The sequence below is a fragment of the Anser cygnoides genome, chromosome 1 (genome assembly GCF_040182565.1).
Source record: "Anser cygnoides isolate HZ-2024a breed goose chromosome 1, Taihu_goose_T2T_genome, whole genome shotgun sequence".
NCBI classification, from domain to species: Eukaryota; Metazoa; Chordata; class Aves; order Anseriformes; family Anatidae; genus Anser; species Anser cygnoides.
The window spans coordinates 212,269,301-212,283,945 of NC_089873.1; the positions used below are offsets into that span (position 1 = coordinate 212,269,301).

The 14,645-nt window shown below is 49.4% G+C and overlaps 2 protein-coding genes across 3 annotated transcripts; both read right to left on the minus strand.

Annotated features, from left to right (window-relative positions):
* Positions 1 to 670: 670 nt before the first annotated feature.
* On the minus strand, positions 671 to 1,970 carry LOC106048562 (olfactory receptor 52K2-like). Its single transcript, XM_013200549.3, has one exon. It carries the CDS (start codon positions 1,952 to 1,954, stop codon positions 848 to 850), a length of 1,107 nt encoding a protein of 368 aa, XP_013056003.3. The 5' UTR covers positions 1,955 to 1,970; the 3' UTR covers positions 671 to 847.
* Positions 1,971 to 5,831: 3,861 nt separating this feature from the next.
* LOC106048573 (olfactory receptor 52I2-like) lies at positions 5,832 to 13,009 on the minus strand. Of its 2 annotated transcripts, XM_066990135.1 has the most exons (2): positions 10,771 to 13,009; positions 5,832 to 6,753 (listed from the first exon to the last, which is right to left on the minus strand). In XM_066990135.1, exons 1-2 carry the CDS (start codon positions 11,704 to 11,706, stop codon positions 6,700 to 6,702), a joined length of 990 nt encoding a protein of 329 aa, XP_066846236.1. In that variant the 5' UTR covers positions 11,707 to 13,009; the 3' UTR covers positions 5,832 to 6,699. The 2 variants fall into 2 exon arrangements, with proteins under 2 accessions (XP_066846236.1, XP_013056015.2); XM_013200561.3 differs by lacking the exon at positions 5,832 to 6,753 and having other exon boundaries at positions 10,267 to 13,009.
* Positions 13,010 to 14,645: the final 1,636 nt, after the last annotated feature.

The window sequence follows — 14,645 nt, forward strand, 5'->3', positions numbered from 1 at the left end:
AGAGAGAGCTGTGATTGTTCTTGGCACCTGTGGCTATAGGATATGTCAGGAATAGGAAACAGCTTTTACTTTAGATGTCTGAGTGATTTCTGAGCTCAGCAAAAACATCAGCAATTGCTTCTATGCAGAGCACAACCCTCCTCTTGGGTTCCTCCGTTCCGGCTGATTCCTGCATCACTGATGCTTGGGTTGGCTCAGTGCTCCTTGCGCTGACAGCAGGGCTTACACCACTTCACCCTGCCACGCTGCCTTGCATTGAGGTGCGTGTGGTCCCCACCATGACATTACAGCAGGGGTGCACAGAGGCATGGGAGGTGACGACTGAGGCTGCTGCAGTGGATGTGTAACTGTAGCTGTTGATTAAAGCAGCCTCCCCTTCCCTGGGAGCCTGGAGCTGCACCGTTTCTTAGATGCATCAGTCTGACTCCTGATCAGAAGCGAAGCACAGATGTCTCTTGCATGGAGAGGTGGATAAGACACAGGGTGAGCCGTTGCCATCCCTTGTAGGCAAGGAGGGGGTCCGGGCATCCTCCCATTCCCCCCACAAGGGACACGAGGCACTGCGTACAGCGGTGTCACCTCACTGCTGCTTGCTGGACACTGCTGTCCTCACTGGCTGATGCACCCTGCCCTGGGGGACTCCTCAGCCACGTGCCGCAGAGGCTGAAGTGCTGCTGCTGTCCAAGTGATACCGTGATATAATATTTCCAAGTGATATCTCGGAAGACATGAGTGCACTGGCCAAGGAGACAGTTGTCCAGCATCCATCAGGACTGAGCTGTTAGTTTCACACCAATAAACTTTTGTCATGTCAGTGTTAGGCCTTTGGTCTAGGTTCCCTTTCCAGTCACTGGAGAAAGATGGGCATTTCTGGGGCATTCATTGCCCTAACATCACGGGCATTCATTGCACCTAGCATCACACCTAGTCTAGGGTCAGATAAATTATTTTCTGGGGAGCACCTTGCTCTCTGAGCATCTCGCCTGCCTTTATAAGCGTGCGAGAACATGAGTCCTGCCAACTTCTTCAACAGTCTGAAAATCCCTTCCCGGATCTGCTTCATCTTTATGCCATAAATGAATGGGTTGAGCATGGGAGGGACTGTCAAATAGAAATCAGCCACCAGGACTTGGATGTGAGGTGCCAAGCTGAAAGAGAACATCTGCAGGTACATAGAGAGGAGGCCGCCTATGTAAAACAGGAGGATGATGCAAATGTGGGACCCGCAGGTGCTGAGGGCCTTGAGACGTGCCTCTTGGGATGGCAGCCTCAACACAGACCTGAGGATCATGCTATAGGAGACAGTGATGAAGACAGAGTCTGTCCCGACCAACAGCGTTGCCACGATGACGCTGTAGAGGTCACTGACGGATGGGTCAGCACAGGCCAACTTCACCACGGCCATGTGCTCGCAGTAGGAGTGAGGGATGACTCGGGATTTGCAGTAGGGCAAGCTGGTGAGGAGGCACATTAAAGGTGTCATGACAGCAGCTCCCCTGGCCAGAGACAGCAGTCCTATCTGGGTGGTCCTTGAGCTCGTTAGGATGGTGGAGTATCTCAGGGGGTTGCAGATGGCTATATACCGGTCAAAGGACATTGCCAGCAGCACCCCTGACTCCACTGCGGTGAACGTGTGGATGAAGAACATCTGGATGAAGCAGGCCTCAAAAACAATTTGTCTTGAATCCAACCAGAACACACCCAGCAGTTTGGGAACTACAGCCGTTGAGAAAGTGAGGTCAATGACAGCCAACATGGAAATAAAATAGTACATAGGCTCATGGAGACTTTTGTCCAACCTCACAGCAAGAAAGATCAGGATATTTCCCAGCAGGGTCATGACGTACATAAAGCAGAATGGGATGGAAAACCATATGTGGAGATCTTCCAGGCCAGGGATGCCCATCAGGAGAAAAGGCAAAGAATTGGTGTTGGTTTGGTTGGGGCTTGACATGGCATAGGTGGAACAAGTCAAATATATGTTCCTGACTTTAGTTCCCTGTAACACAGTGACAGAAAGGTTGGGATTTTGCTGCCATCTTGGTTGTTCGTAAAACTGTGCAGACTACAGTTTTCAGGCATCACGCAATATAGGGAAAAACTTTCAGGACCTGTAACCCACAGTCAGGCTTTTAAACTGTTGCTGTGGTCAGTGCCTTCCGCAGGAGTCACTGCCGGAGAGTCCAGCCTGTCCTATTGCTCACGTGGGGCCACCTTCCCTTCTGATTCCCCATCCAGCCACTCTGCGCAACCTCTGGCTTTTGCAGCAAGTGTGTCTGTCTGAAGGCTGGCACCGCGGTGTCCTGCCCTGCCACAGCTTCCAGTCACTATTGCAGGGAGCAGTGGGCAAAACGGGGCTTGATGACCCCATGGTCTTTGCCCCCTGTCCAGCCCTCATGAGCAGTGCAATGGGTGGCTTCGGGGCTTGCAGCAAGGACCCCTGCTTGGAGACAGGACAGGTCACTTTGGGTCATGCAGAAGCTCTGCCCGGACAACATGTCCATGGTGAAACTGAGCTGAGAGAGAAACTGCAGCCAGGAAAATGATGTTTCAGGCAGCAGCCGCTGCTACCCTCAGCCAAGGAAGGTACAATTAAAATGGTACGAATGGCCTGCACACTCCTCCACCCATGGGACTGCAGGCCAAAGCAATGAGGAATGCTGTCCTGTTTGATGTTCACATCACAGTGACACAGTATTCACTAAAGCATGCTTTTTCTGAAAGGTAATGCACTACTGCAGGCTCATGAGCATTTGGAGATGGAGAACCTCCATCCCTTGATTTTTGCCTCAAGTGCTACTTATCCTCATGGTTATAACCATGCGCTTTTCTTCCCGCTGAGCATTGCCTGTCTACTCCTTCCAGCCACAGCTCCCTATTCTGCCTTCCTGTGCTTGGCCAGAGAGCTCTTTGTGGCAGAGTATTTTCACTGAAGGTGTGCACTTGCCACGACCGAGGAGTTATTCTTGATAAACTGAAGTCCCAGAGCACTGCAAGTTTCTCATCCCCAGCCACCTGTTCTATGACCTGCCTTATGAGAGGGTTTTTATTCACACATCTACATGATATCAACTTCCTATTTTTTTATATATAACCTCCTCTATTTCTGTTTTATGCATCCAAAATTGCACTAGCCCTTTGGGTCCCAGTGACACCAACAAGTGTGCTGTCAGCTGCTTTCCAGAGCTTCTATTTTCTAGGATGCAGTGCCCCCCCTGTGTAAACCTGCCTACTCTCCTCATCAGTTTATTTCAGGCAGTTCCTTTGAGGGATTGCATCCACCAATCTCTCTGGACTGCTCTGCATGACTTGTCTTTCCTCAGCACCATTTGAGACACAACTTGTACTGATTTTAGGACTACTGAGGAAAGTGGCACAGAATAAATTCTAGCCTAGAGCCAGCGCTTGCGGAGTCCCTGCAGAAACACCCATTTTGTGGTGGGCAGCTCCTCAGAGGAAAGCAGCGTGGCGGAGGTGCAGTCTGTGCACCGTGCACACACACGCGTGCACATTGGTTAACTAAACTTGCCATCTCATCAGAAAATCAAATCAAGTTTGTTTGACAAGAGCTATCTCCTGTGAAGCCACATTGATTGCAATTAATTTAATTTCATTCCAGTCATGTAAATCTTTATTGACCAAATCTTCTGTTATCATCTTGGGCAGTCTGCTGGGCATTGACGTCAGGCTAAGCAATCTGCAGTTAATCACATTATCTTACTGTCTCGCTAAAGTAATGGCCTGAGGAAGCGTGTCTGCAGTCACCGCGGCATGCCAGGACTAATAAAAGTTTGGCAGAGCAGTCCAGAGACCTCCTTGGCCAACTCACAGACACCTTTTCCCTTGTGCCATTTACCCAGGACCGCTGTATTTGTTTTCTGTTCTTGACAGAAGCTGTTTAACATGCTTCTCATTTATTAATTAGGAAAATTACATTAAAAATAAATAAATAAATCTCTGATTGCCTGTCTCTTGGGTAGGCATAGACCTCTCCGCTTCATGCAGGGGGGTAGTTCTCTTCATTTGCTTTTCTCTGATTTCTCTACTTAATAGCTTCTAATTGCATGGCATCCTGACCAGCTCTCCCGTGCCACTTTTGCCCGTGGTGTTGTAGCTGCAGCTTCACGTGCCCCACTCACCTTCCTAACCAAAGCTGCCCCTTGCTACAGGCATGCAGAGGTGCCCACTTGGCCATCAGCTGGACTTGTGCAAAGCACCTCTCAATGTTTTCTCTAATTTCTAATCTCTCTGATTTCTAATTTTGCTCTGCCTTTAAGTTTCATCAGCTTTGAGAAACCAGAACTTTATGAAAAATCAGTACTGTAGGCTGAAATACATCGAGATCAATGCCACCAGTTCCTAGGCACCACCGACCTTTTTCCTGCAGTTTAATTCCTTTTCATCACAGTGAAGTCCCTCGTGCTGTTAATGAGCGCTGGATGCAGAATTCTTTGACTGAGAAACGGGCCCTGTGCTCTCCTGTGATGTTTTATGTCTGCCTTTCACATCTTCCAGACTGAGTTCTCCCCATCCCATCTCTTCCACTCCCTTCCTTCTCCTCACAGACACCTCCAGGGCAGTGGGGAACTGCCACTCAGGTTTATGGAGCATAAAGCATGCTCCAGACATACTTTGCTATAGAAATGAAGCCGGGTTATTGCTCCTGGCTTGAGCACAAAGGTGAGTGCTGCCTGGTCTGGCCGCTAGCACAGGATTTAGGACACTCGTTCACATCCAAGGCAAGTTTCCAGCCCTGGAGCAGCTGCTGCCGTGGTCCATGCCCTGACCCGTGCGTGTGTAGCTGGCCCTGGAACTTTTGCTCCTCCTCCACAAATTGCACCCCCGTCACAGGGAACTTCCCCAAGTAAAGGTTTGTCCCCCAGTCCCTGCCCGCCTCTGAACTCAAGCTGCCCTCTGTTCAGGCTAGCCAGAGAACAAGCCTGTCCTCCTGCACCCTGCTTCAAGCCACGAGTGACCTGAGCTGGGTGGGGATCCTGGGCCAGGGGGCTGCATGCCCCCTTCGGCATCGCCAGCCCACCCCGAGCAAGCTTCACCACATGTGACAGAACCCAGACTATTTTACCAAACCCTGTCCATCCGCAAGGCCCCCAGCTGTGTGCCCATGGCTTGCAAGTCAGATATCTCTTATTGTATGCAAGCGATTAAGAATATTACCCACGGCTGAACATTTAGTTTGTTTTACAGAAAACATGCACTTAGCTAAGCAATGATTGGTTTATATAAACAGAAACAAACTGGCTTTTTTTTTTTCTTTTTCTCTTTTCATCTTTTTTTCAGTGAACAAATTCTGGTTTTAGTTAAAAAGCTTGATACTTATTAGCTTACTCTTATTTAAACTCAGAACCTATTTTTAGCTAAAAATATACTCAAAAAACCAGAATTTTGCAACCTTCAGCTTGTGTTTTCATTTGAAAAGAAACTTAAATTTTGAACAACTGATTTTTTAAAGAAAGTTTTCAGCAATTGCCTTTTTCCTAGCTGGCTCAGCTTGTGAACATACACAGGCTGACTGCTCTCCCCCAGCCAGCCTCCAGTCCTTGGGCACCTGCAGCAGCCTGCTGTGCCCTGAGCCCGACACAACCCGCCTCGGGTCAGTCCTCAGCCATATCCACCCACCTCATGCTCTGCTTGCAGGCATCTGCCACCCTGGGGGATGCTCACACCGAGGAAAGGATGCCTCCACGTGCGAGGGCAGAGCAGCAGGGATGTACATAAATCACCCCAGCAGTTCTGCAGGGAGACTCCTCCTAGAAGAAGAGTCCCAAGAGCACGAGGCCTCTGCAGACAAATTCTGTAATAACCTCTGCAAAGGGGCTGGATAGTAACAGCCTAAGTCTCAAGTCAATTCTTTCCCACCTAAATTATTTTTCAAATGGCAGGTGCTAGGAGAGGACCAAGTGAGGCAGAAATAGGCTGCACGAGTTGTCTCCAGCAGAACAACAAATTTTTGTTTCTGCCTGGAGCACAAGCAAGTGCAGTTTCATTTCTGGCTGCTGCTGGACGAGTAGCTGGAAGCATCTCCTGTCTTTCCCCAGGGACAGAGCATCCACAGCTTCTCTGGGCAACCTGTGCCAGTGCCTCACCACCCTCTGAGTGAAGAACTTCTTCCCGACATCTAATCTAAATCTCCCCTCTTTTAGTTTAAAACCATTCCCCCTTGTCCTGTCATTATGGGATTGAGCAAAAAGTCGCTCTCCATCTTTCTTGTAAGTCCCTTTTAAGTATTGAAAAGACACAATGAGGTCACCCCAGAGCCTTCTCTTCTTTAGGCTGAACAGCCCCAGATCTCTCAGCCTTTCCTCATAGGAGGTGCTCCAGCCCCTTGATCATCTTCATGGCCCTCCTCTGGACCTGCTCTAACAGCCCCACATCCTCCTTGAGCTGGGGGCCCCAGACCTGGACACCGTACTCTGACTGGAGCCTCACCAGGACAGAGCAGAGGGGCACAATCCCCTCCCTCCCCTGCTGCCACCCCTCTGTTGATGCAGCCCAGGATGCAGTTGGCCTTCTGGGCTGCAAGCGCACACTGCCTGCTCGTGTTTTCGTCCCCCAGAACCCCCGAGTCCTTCTCTGCAGGGCTGCTCTCAGTGAGCTCTTCTCCCAGTCTGTGCTCATGTCTGGGATTGCCCCAGCCCAGGTGCAGCACCTTGCACTTGGCCTTGTTGAACCTCATGAGGTTCACGTGGGCCCACTTCTCCAGCCTGTCCAGGTCCCTTTGGATGGCATCCCTTCCTTCTATCGTATCAACCGCACCACTCAGCTTGGTGTCATCTGCAAATTTGCTGAGGGTGCACTTGATCCCACTGTCTATGTCATTGATAAAGATATTAAACAGCACCAGTCCCAAGACAGACCCCTGCGGTACACCACTCATCACCGGCCTCTGCTTGGATGCAGAGCCATTGACCACCACTCTCCGGGTATGACCTTCAAGCCAATTCCTTATCCACTGAATGGTCCACCCATCAAAACCATCTCTCTCCAATTTGGAGACCAGGATGTCATGTGGGACTGTGTCAAAGGCCTTACAGAAGGCCAGGTAGATGACATTGCTCAGTCTTTTCTTGTCAACTGATTCAGTCACTCCATTGTAGAAGGCCACCAGATCAGTCAGGCATGATTTGCCCTTGGTGAAGCCATGCTGGATGTCTCTGATCATCTCTTTGTCTTGCATGTGCCTTGACATTGCTTCCAGGAGGATCTGTTCCATGATCTCGCCAGGCACAGAGGTGAGGCTCACCAGTCTGCAGTTTCCTGGGTTCTCCTTTCTACCCTTTTTAAAAGTAGGAGTGATGTTTCCTTTTTCCCAGTCACAAGGGATTTCGCCTGACTGCCAGAACTTTCCAAATATGATGGAGAGAGGTTTGGCAACTACATCAGCCTTCAGGACCCTGGGATGCATGTCATCAGGCCCCATAGACTTGTACGTGTTTATTTTCATCAGGCGGTCTCAAACCTGCTCTTCGCCTACAGTGGGTGGGACTTTGCTCCCCCAGCCTCCACCTGCAGGATCAGGGGAACGAAAGACTTGGGAAGCCTGACTGGCAGTGAAGACTGAGACAAAGAAGTTAAGTACTTCAGCCTTCTCCATGTCTGTTGTTACCAGTTCACACTTCCCATTCATCAGAGGGACTACACTCTCCTCGGCCTCTCTTTTCTGAGCAATGTACCTATAGAATCCCTTCCCGTTATTCTTTGTGTACTTTGCCAATGTCAGTTCCATCCACGCCTTGGAAATTCAGGATAGCAGAAACGTTCTGACAACTGATTTTTTCAAGCTGTCAGGAAAAAGTGCAGCGGAAAATCAGAGAAACACCACAAAGACTGGAAAAAATATTTCTGACATGGGGAATAACATGCTTGAACCAGTTTTGATTTTGAATGTGTATCACTGACTTTAAAAATGATGTAGAAATGAGATTAAACAGAACATTTTGGGTGGGATTCATCTGACCAAACACAGGTGGCAGGTGTAGACATGGTGTCAGTCTATGGCTGGAGATAGTCCTCTTCATTGACTTCAGGATCCTAAAGACAAGCAGTGTGTGCTTTTCTTCTGAGTCCTTGCTTTAATGGAGCCAGCTTTCCCCAGCTTCACCCCTCTGCTCCTCCTCCACTCTCAGACCCAGCTGGGGTCATGGCTGCTGGCTCTGATGAAACTCCCCTCTCTTTGCAGACCACCATGAGCAACTGATACCACAAGCATCTCTGACACAGACATTCCTCTCCACTCCGTATCTCTACTTCATCACTCACACATCTTAAACATCCTAATGGGAACTGTCACTTATCCCTGCCAAAACCTCCTCGGCAAAGGCTCACCAGACTGCTGCCTTTTTTCCCAAAAGTTGGCTGTTTGTAGCTTAAGTCTTCCTGAATCTCAGAAGGCTCCAGCCAGAGCCCAGGAGTAACATCTCTGCTCCCTTATTGGTAAGGGACAGTAAGGTATCATGGTGGTTTTACCCTGCTGGGCAGCTGAAGTCCACCACGGCCGCTCTCTCACTCCCCCTCCTCACAGGGAAAGTTGGGGGGAGATATGATGAAGAGGGCTCAAGGGTTGAGATAAGAACAGGGAGGTCACTCACCAGTTATTGTCATGGTCAAAACAGACTCAGCACAGGGAGATTAGTATAATTTACTACCTATCATTAGCAGACTAGAACAGTGAGAAACTAAAAACAAACCACAAACACCTTCCCCCCCATCCGCCTCTTCCACCTCCTCCCCCCGAGCGGTGCAGGGGAACGGGGACTGGGGTCTGCGGTCAGTCCCTGACGCTTCGTCTCCGCCGCTCCTCCACGGTCCCTCCCTGCCCCTGCTCCCCGTGGGGTCCCTCCCACGGGATGCCGTCCTTCCCGAACTGAGCCTGGGGGGCTGCCCACAGGCTGCAGCTCTTCAGGAACTGCTCCCACACGGCTCCGTACCACGGGGTCCATCCCCCAGGAGCAAACTGCTCCAGCACGGGTCCCCCACGGGCGGCAGCTCCCCCCAGACCCCCTGCTCCTGCGTGGGCTCCTCTCCACGGGCTGCAGCTCCGGCCCGGGGCCTGCTCCTGCGGGGGCTCTCCATGGGCCGCGGCCTCCTCCAGGCCACATCCACCTGCTCCACCGGGGGCTCCTCCACGGGCTGCAGCGTGGAGATCTGCTCCGTGTGGGACCCGTGGGCTGCAGGGGGACAGCCTGCTCCACCAGGGGCCTCTCCCTGCACAGGCCGCAGGGGAACTGCTGCTGTGAGCCTGGAGCACCTCCTGCCTCCTGCTGCACTGACCTCACAGAGGCCACCCCTGCAGCCCCTCACTACCAAAACCTTGCCACATAAACTCTATACGGTTATAGGGATAAATGTTGTTAGTGCTGGTACTTCGGTATTTGCTATTGACATGTAGCTTCAGGTTCTCTGAGAGTGCAGCTCTCCCAAGGAACCTCCAGTACCAATTCAAATAATGCCTGCAGAGTATCTCCTCATCCCAGCTCAGAGCTGGACTTCTCATCTGCTGATCCTTAGGTGTAAAGCCTCAGAATGACTCCTTGTGCCTGCAGTTTCCAGATAAAACCTGTTGCTGCTGGGGGACCTGACCTACCTGCGTCATTGCTGGCTGCATTCTGGCTTCCAGTTCAAGAGGTCTTCTGCACCCTGGGGAACCTCAACATGGTCAGGTGCTGTGACACCTGGGTGGGGTCTGGATCCTGCTTGGGCATAGCTTGCTTGCTCATAGAGGTCTCAGAGAAGTCTAAGAAGCAGCCGGTCTACCTGCAGCAGTAGTTAGCTAGGCTCAGGACACTCAGATCTATGTCATGCTGTCCTTCAGGCCTCTGAGACATGATATATTTAGCTATTCACCAACTTGTGGTCATTACAGCAAGCAGACACTGAGTTAGTAAGTATCCCCAAGCAGAATTAATGTTTATTTTCACCACTAGAAGATATGGACACCTAGAAAAAGTAATAAATACCACGGTGAATCTCCCTGCCTTGGTTTCCTTACCCAGCTGGTGTGATCTGTTGGACTGACAGAACGCTTTGAAGATTTCAGGATGTTTCTCTTCTTTGCCATATGCTTATAGAATTTCCTCCAGACCACAGGCATCTCCCTTCCCCAGCTGTTTCCAGCACTCTGCAAAATAGCTCATGAAAGATAACTTTTAAGCATAGAGTGACTCAGCGATAAGCTTTCCTAGGTGATCAAATTATTCATCAAATACTCAGCTGCCATCATCACCCAGAAACCTGGACAAGCTGGTCTGTGCTCAGCAAGGGAAAACCTTTTGTACAAGAGAGGCGCAGAGGGGAGATCCTCTGTGGCTAGAGCACCTGCAAAGTGTGACAGTCGTCTGCTGCTAGCCCAATAGTCCAGAAGGGACTAAAAAAGACGCCATAGATGAAAATTCGACATTTCAAATAGAACCTGTTTATTGACACAAATATACATGGATTTGTAAGCTGTTGCTTTAAATTATCATAGAGACATTCATGGCATCGGGAACAGCTCAAAACTCAAAGGTGGGTGCTTGCCTTTCTATCACCTGGTAAGAAAGAAGGGGAAATGGGATCCCAATATTTGCTTAAGATCCCAGTTCCAAATACCTCTTGTCACAGAGTAGGGTCTCATGTGGCCACTAATGCCAACAAGTCCTCTCCCATCCTCTCATTGCTTCTGTTCACTGTACATTCACTGGGAATGAAATTGGTGCTGTCTTTGCGTTGATGAACACACCTGGAAAATCACTGACTACTGTGTCAGGCATGAACCTTCCTGGAAAATAGCATTTTGAGCACTGCCTGATGGATCTGCTTGGTCCTCATGCTGTAAATGATGGGGTTCAGCATGGCAGGGAGGATGAGGTAGAGATCGGCTAGCAGAACTTGTGCTCGCACAGATACACTGCTGCCAAACTGCTGTGCGTATATGGAGACCATCCCAGGGATGTAATACAGCATCATCACACAGATATGACATCCACAGGTGCGGAAGGCTTTCCAGCATGATTTCTTCCCCAGGACAACTTTAAGGATCATCCCATAAGACACAGCAATGAATGCCATGTCCATCCCTACTATAAGAGAGGACATAGACACACAGTAAAATCTAATAGGTCTGGGGTCTGCACATGCAAGCTTCACCACGGCCATGTGCTCGCAATACGAATGGGGAACCACAAGGGAACGGCAATAGGGGAGCTTTGTCACCATCCCTGCCAACGGGACTATGAAAAGGAGAGCTCTCACCATGATAGCCAGGCCTATTCGGGCAATTGTTTGGTGATTCAAGATCCTTTGGTACCTGAGAGGGTGACAAATTGCAATGTAGCGGTCAAAAGCCATGGCCAGGAGCACTCCGGACTCCTCTGATGTTGCAGAGTGAACAAGGAACATCTGAACAAAACAGGCCACGTAACCAATCTCAGTAGAATTCAGCCAGAATATGCTCAGCATCTTTGGGATGATGGATGTCACCATCACCACATCAATGACTGCCAGCATGCCCAGGAAGCAATGCATGGGGTCACGCAGGGACTTGTCCAGCCCAATGACAAGCAAAACTACACCATTTCCGACCAAAGCGATGATATATGCTGAGCAGAAAAGTATGCCCAGGCAGATGGGGAAAGCTTCCAGGGTGGGGACACCCACAAGGATGAAAGAGGAGGAGCTGCCGTTGGGGTAGTTGAAGGGATCAGAAGCCATGCAGGAGAATCTTGCTTTTGTGCTTAAAAAAATGAAAAAGACACCTGTTTAGGATCACCGAGATGTCCAGAACTAAAGTTGAGAAGCTGAGTACAATGCATCAATGCATGTGCCAAATCAGGAACCCAAACTGTTGTTACAATATGTGAGACGGGACCTCCACAGCGTAATGTGACAGGGTGGGGGGACGGGGCAGAAATGCTGACTAAATCGAGCTGTTGTCACTTGTAGGTTACTTCAGATAAGTTCATGTTTCAAATCATACCACCAGGGCTGAAAAAGGATCTTCTACAGTCCATTGTTTGTGAAAGACTTGTTTCTTTGATGGCTGCTTACCACCACTCAGTTGAAATCTTGAAATAAGCTGTTACTTCCCTCAGGCAGCACTTTTGCCCGAGCAGTCTTAGCTTCCCTGCAATGGGCTCAACACAGAAAGTTGCTCCAAATTTTTAAGGAAAAAAATGGTCTGAGAAAGTGCTCTGGCACATTAAGAAAGACCATGAAAATGTCTTTTCATAGAATCATAGAATCACAGAATCATAGAATCATAGAAATATAGAAACATGGAATCACAGAATAATAGAATCATAGAAACATAGAAACATGGAATCATAGAATGGTCTGGGATGGAAGGGACCTCAAAGATCATCCAGTTCCAACTCCCCTGCCATAGGCAGGGACACCTCCCACCAGATCAGGTTGCCCAGGGCCTCATCCAGCCCGACCTTGAGCACCTCCAGGGATGGGGCATCCACAGCTTCTCTGGGCAACCTGTGCCAGTGCCTCACCACCCTCATGGTAAAGAATTTCCTTCCAACCTCTAATCTAAATCTGCCCTCTTTCAGTTTAAAACCATTCTCCCTTGTCCTATCATTATCTACCTGAGTAAAGAGTCCTTCGCCACCCTTTTTATAAGACCCCTTTAAGTACTTAAAAGCTTCAGTTAGATCACCCCGGAGCCTTTTCTTCTGTAAGCTGAACAGCCTCAGCTCCCTCAGCCTGTCTTCGTAGAAGAGGTGCTCCAGCCCCTTGATCATCTTTGTGGCCCTTTTGCTGCTTTGTCTTCGTTTTTTCATTCACCCACGAATGAAGCCTGCAAAACTATTTTTTATTCTGTCAGGAGAAGCTTGAAGGTAATACAAACCCTCCAGAGAAAAATTCTGGAGACGAGAAGAGTCTGAGAACTGTGGGTAGGTTCATTAATTTAATGTTAGACACAGTCAGCATGGAAGCTGTGAGAAGCAGAAGCTAGACAAATTCAGAATAGAAAAAAGGAAGACATTGGAAGACAACTAAGGAAACATAGCACTTAAATTTTCAAAATAGGGAGTGGACTTTTGTGGGATAACTGTCATTTGAACAATGGCTTAACCCCAGGTGTTGCTGCTGGCACTGCTGGCTGAAAAGGCTGTTCAGGATGGAGGTGTTGGCCTAAATGTTTGTGAATCAGGATATTTTGGAGGTTGAAGTAGGGTCTAAATTCCTTTTTAATTACTGTACTTTATTGCACTGCACTGAGCTCTTGTGTTTGCGTAACCAGCAGCTGCAGGAGTCAGTTGTGACTCCAGATTTGCACAGAGAACAGTGAGGTTAACCAGCGGCTGCTTTCTCTGACCTGTAGACCCACATGCTGTCAGAGACACAGCCCAACCTTTCCGACCACCTTCTCTTGCAAAACATAGATGTCCACTCTTGCAAACATAGCTGTGGACCCTGGGATGGTGCAAGCCCGAGTTTAACACACCCACATTGCAGACTCAGGAGATGGTTCAGATACCTAAAGATAGGTGCTGAGAGCCATCTGAGACCCCTGGTGCCTACTCAGCCTCTATTCCCTTCACACCCAGCAGTGTGTGGGTCTCCTTCAATCCCAGGGTTACAGTCTGCCTCTCCCACGTGGATGCTTGGGTACCTAGGGGCATCTTGAGTGGCTGTAGACACCCAAGTAAGGGGCAGTGGAGTGGCACCCTGAGGGTCTGAGCCCCTGTAGCAGTCAGAGAAGAGCTACAGCATGGGCCCTACAGAGTAACTCACTCCCTGAATGTAGGGCCCTGCCCTAGGGTAAGTAGAAATTCTCTACAGGATCTGCTGACCACAGGGGGTAGGTCACCACTGTCTGTAGTCAGTGACCGGGCAGTAAGCATTCATGCACGCAAGTGCATCTGGACACCTACCTCTAGGCACTTACATGTGTTTGAATCCGGAGCTGGGTCCCCAGCTGCATATATCCAAGGGAAGAATAACTTAGCTTCCAGAAGGTCTTTCCCACAGCCAGTGCCTGTTTCAATATAATTATCAGTATGTTTCAATAATATTATCAGTGCTTCAGCAGTACTGAAGACCCCTGATCACTGGAGCTCCTTGGCCTGGAGCACAGAAGAGTTTTGCATCCTAAGCAAAGGTTTCTGATCTGGGTCTGATGAGATGGATAAGCTCCGGTAGGACTGTCACCTGGAAGGTGGCAGCAGTACATCTCCGTGTATTGCAAAGTGCAGAAAGGCTGGAGTATTAATCTGTCCTTTGGAAGTCACCTAAGGGACACCAGATGGAGGTTGGGCTGTCTGTCCTGTGAGAAGATGGAAATTTTCAAGGCTGCTTCAGCTTCATGCATTAGCTCTCTCTTTTTGTGTCATACTGTTGGTGTCTTGGGGTCATGGCAGTCTCCAGAGCCTGCCAGGGCCCTTGGGACCAATGCACAAAAAGTAACTAAGGAGTCCACAAGAGGAGAAAAATACCTTTGGTTTGCCACAGAGCAAGGTGCTTTGTAAACTCCAAGTTTCCATTCTTCCCTCTGCTCAGAACCACAACAGCAACCTTCTACATCTGTTGAATCCCCAGAAAGAGTTTGTGCAAGGATCTGTGCAGGGAGGTGGGATCTGGCAGCAGGTCCTTAGCCCTGACTGCACCATGCAGTATGTAGGTGGGGAATGATGCTTACT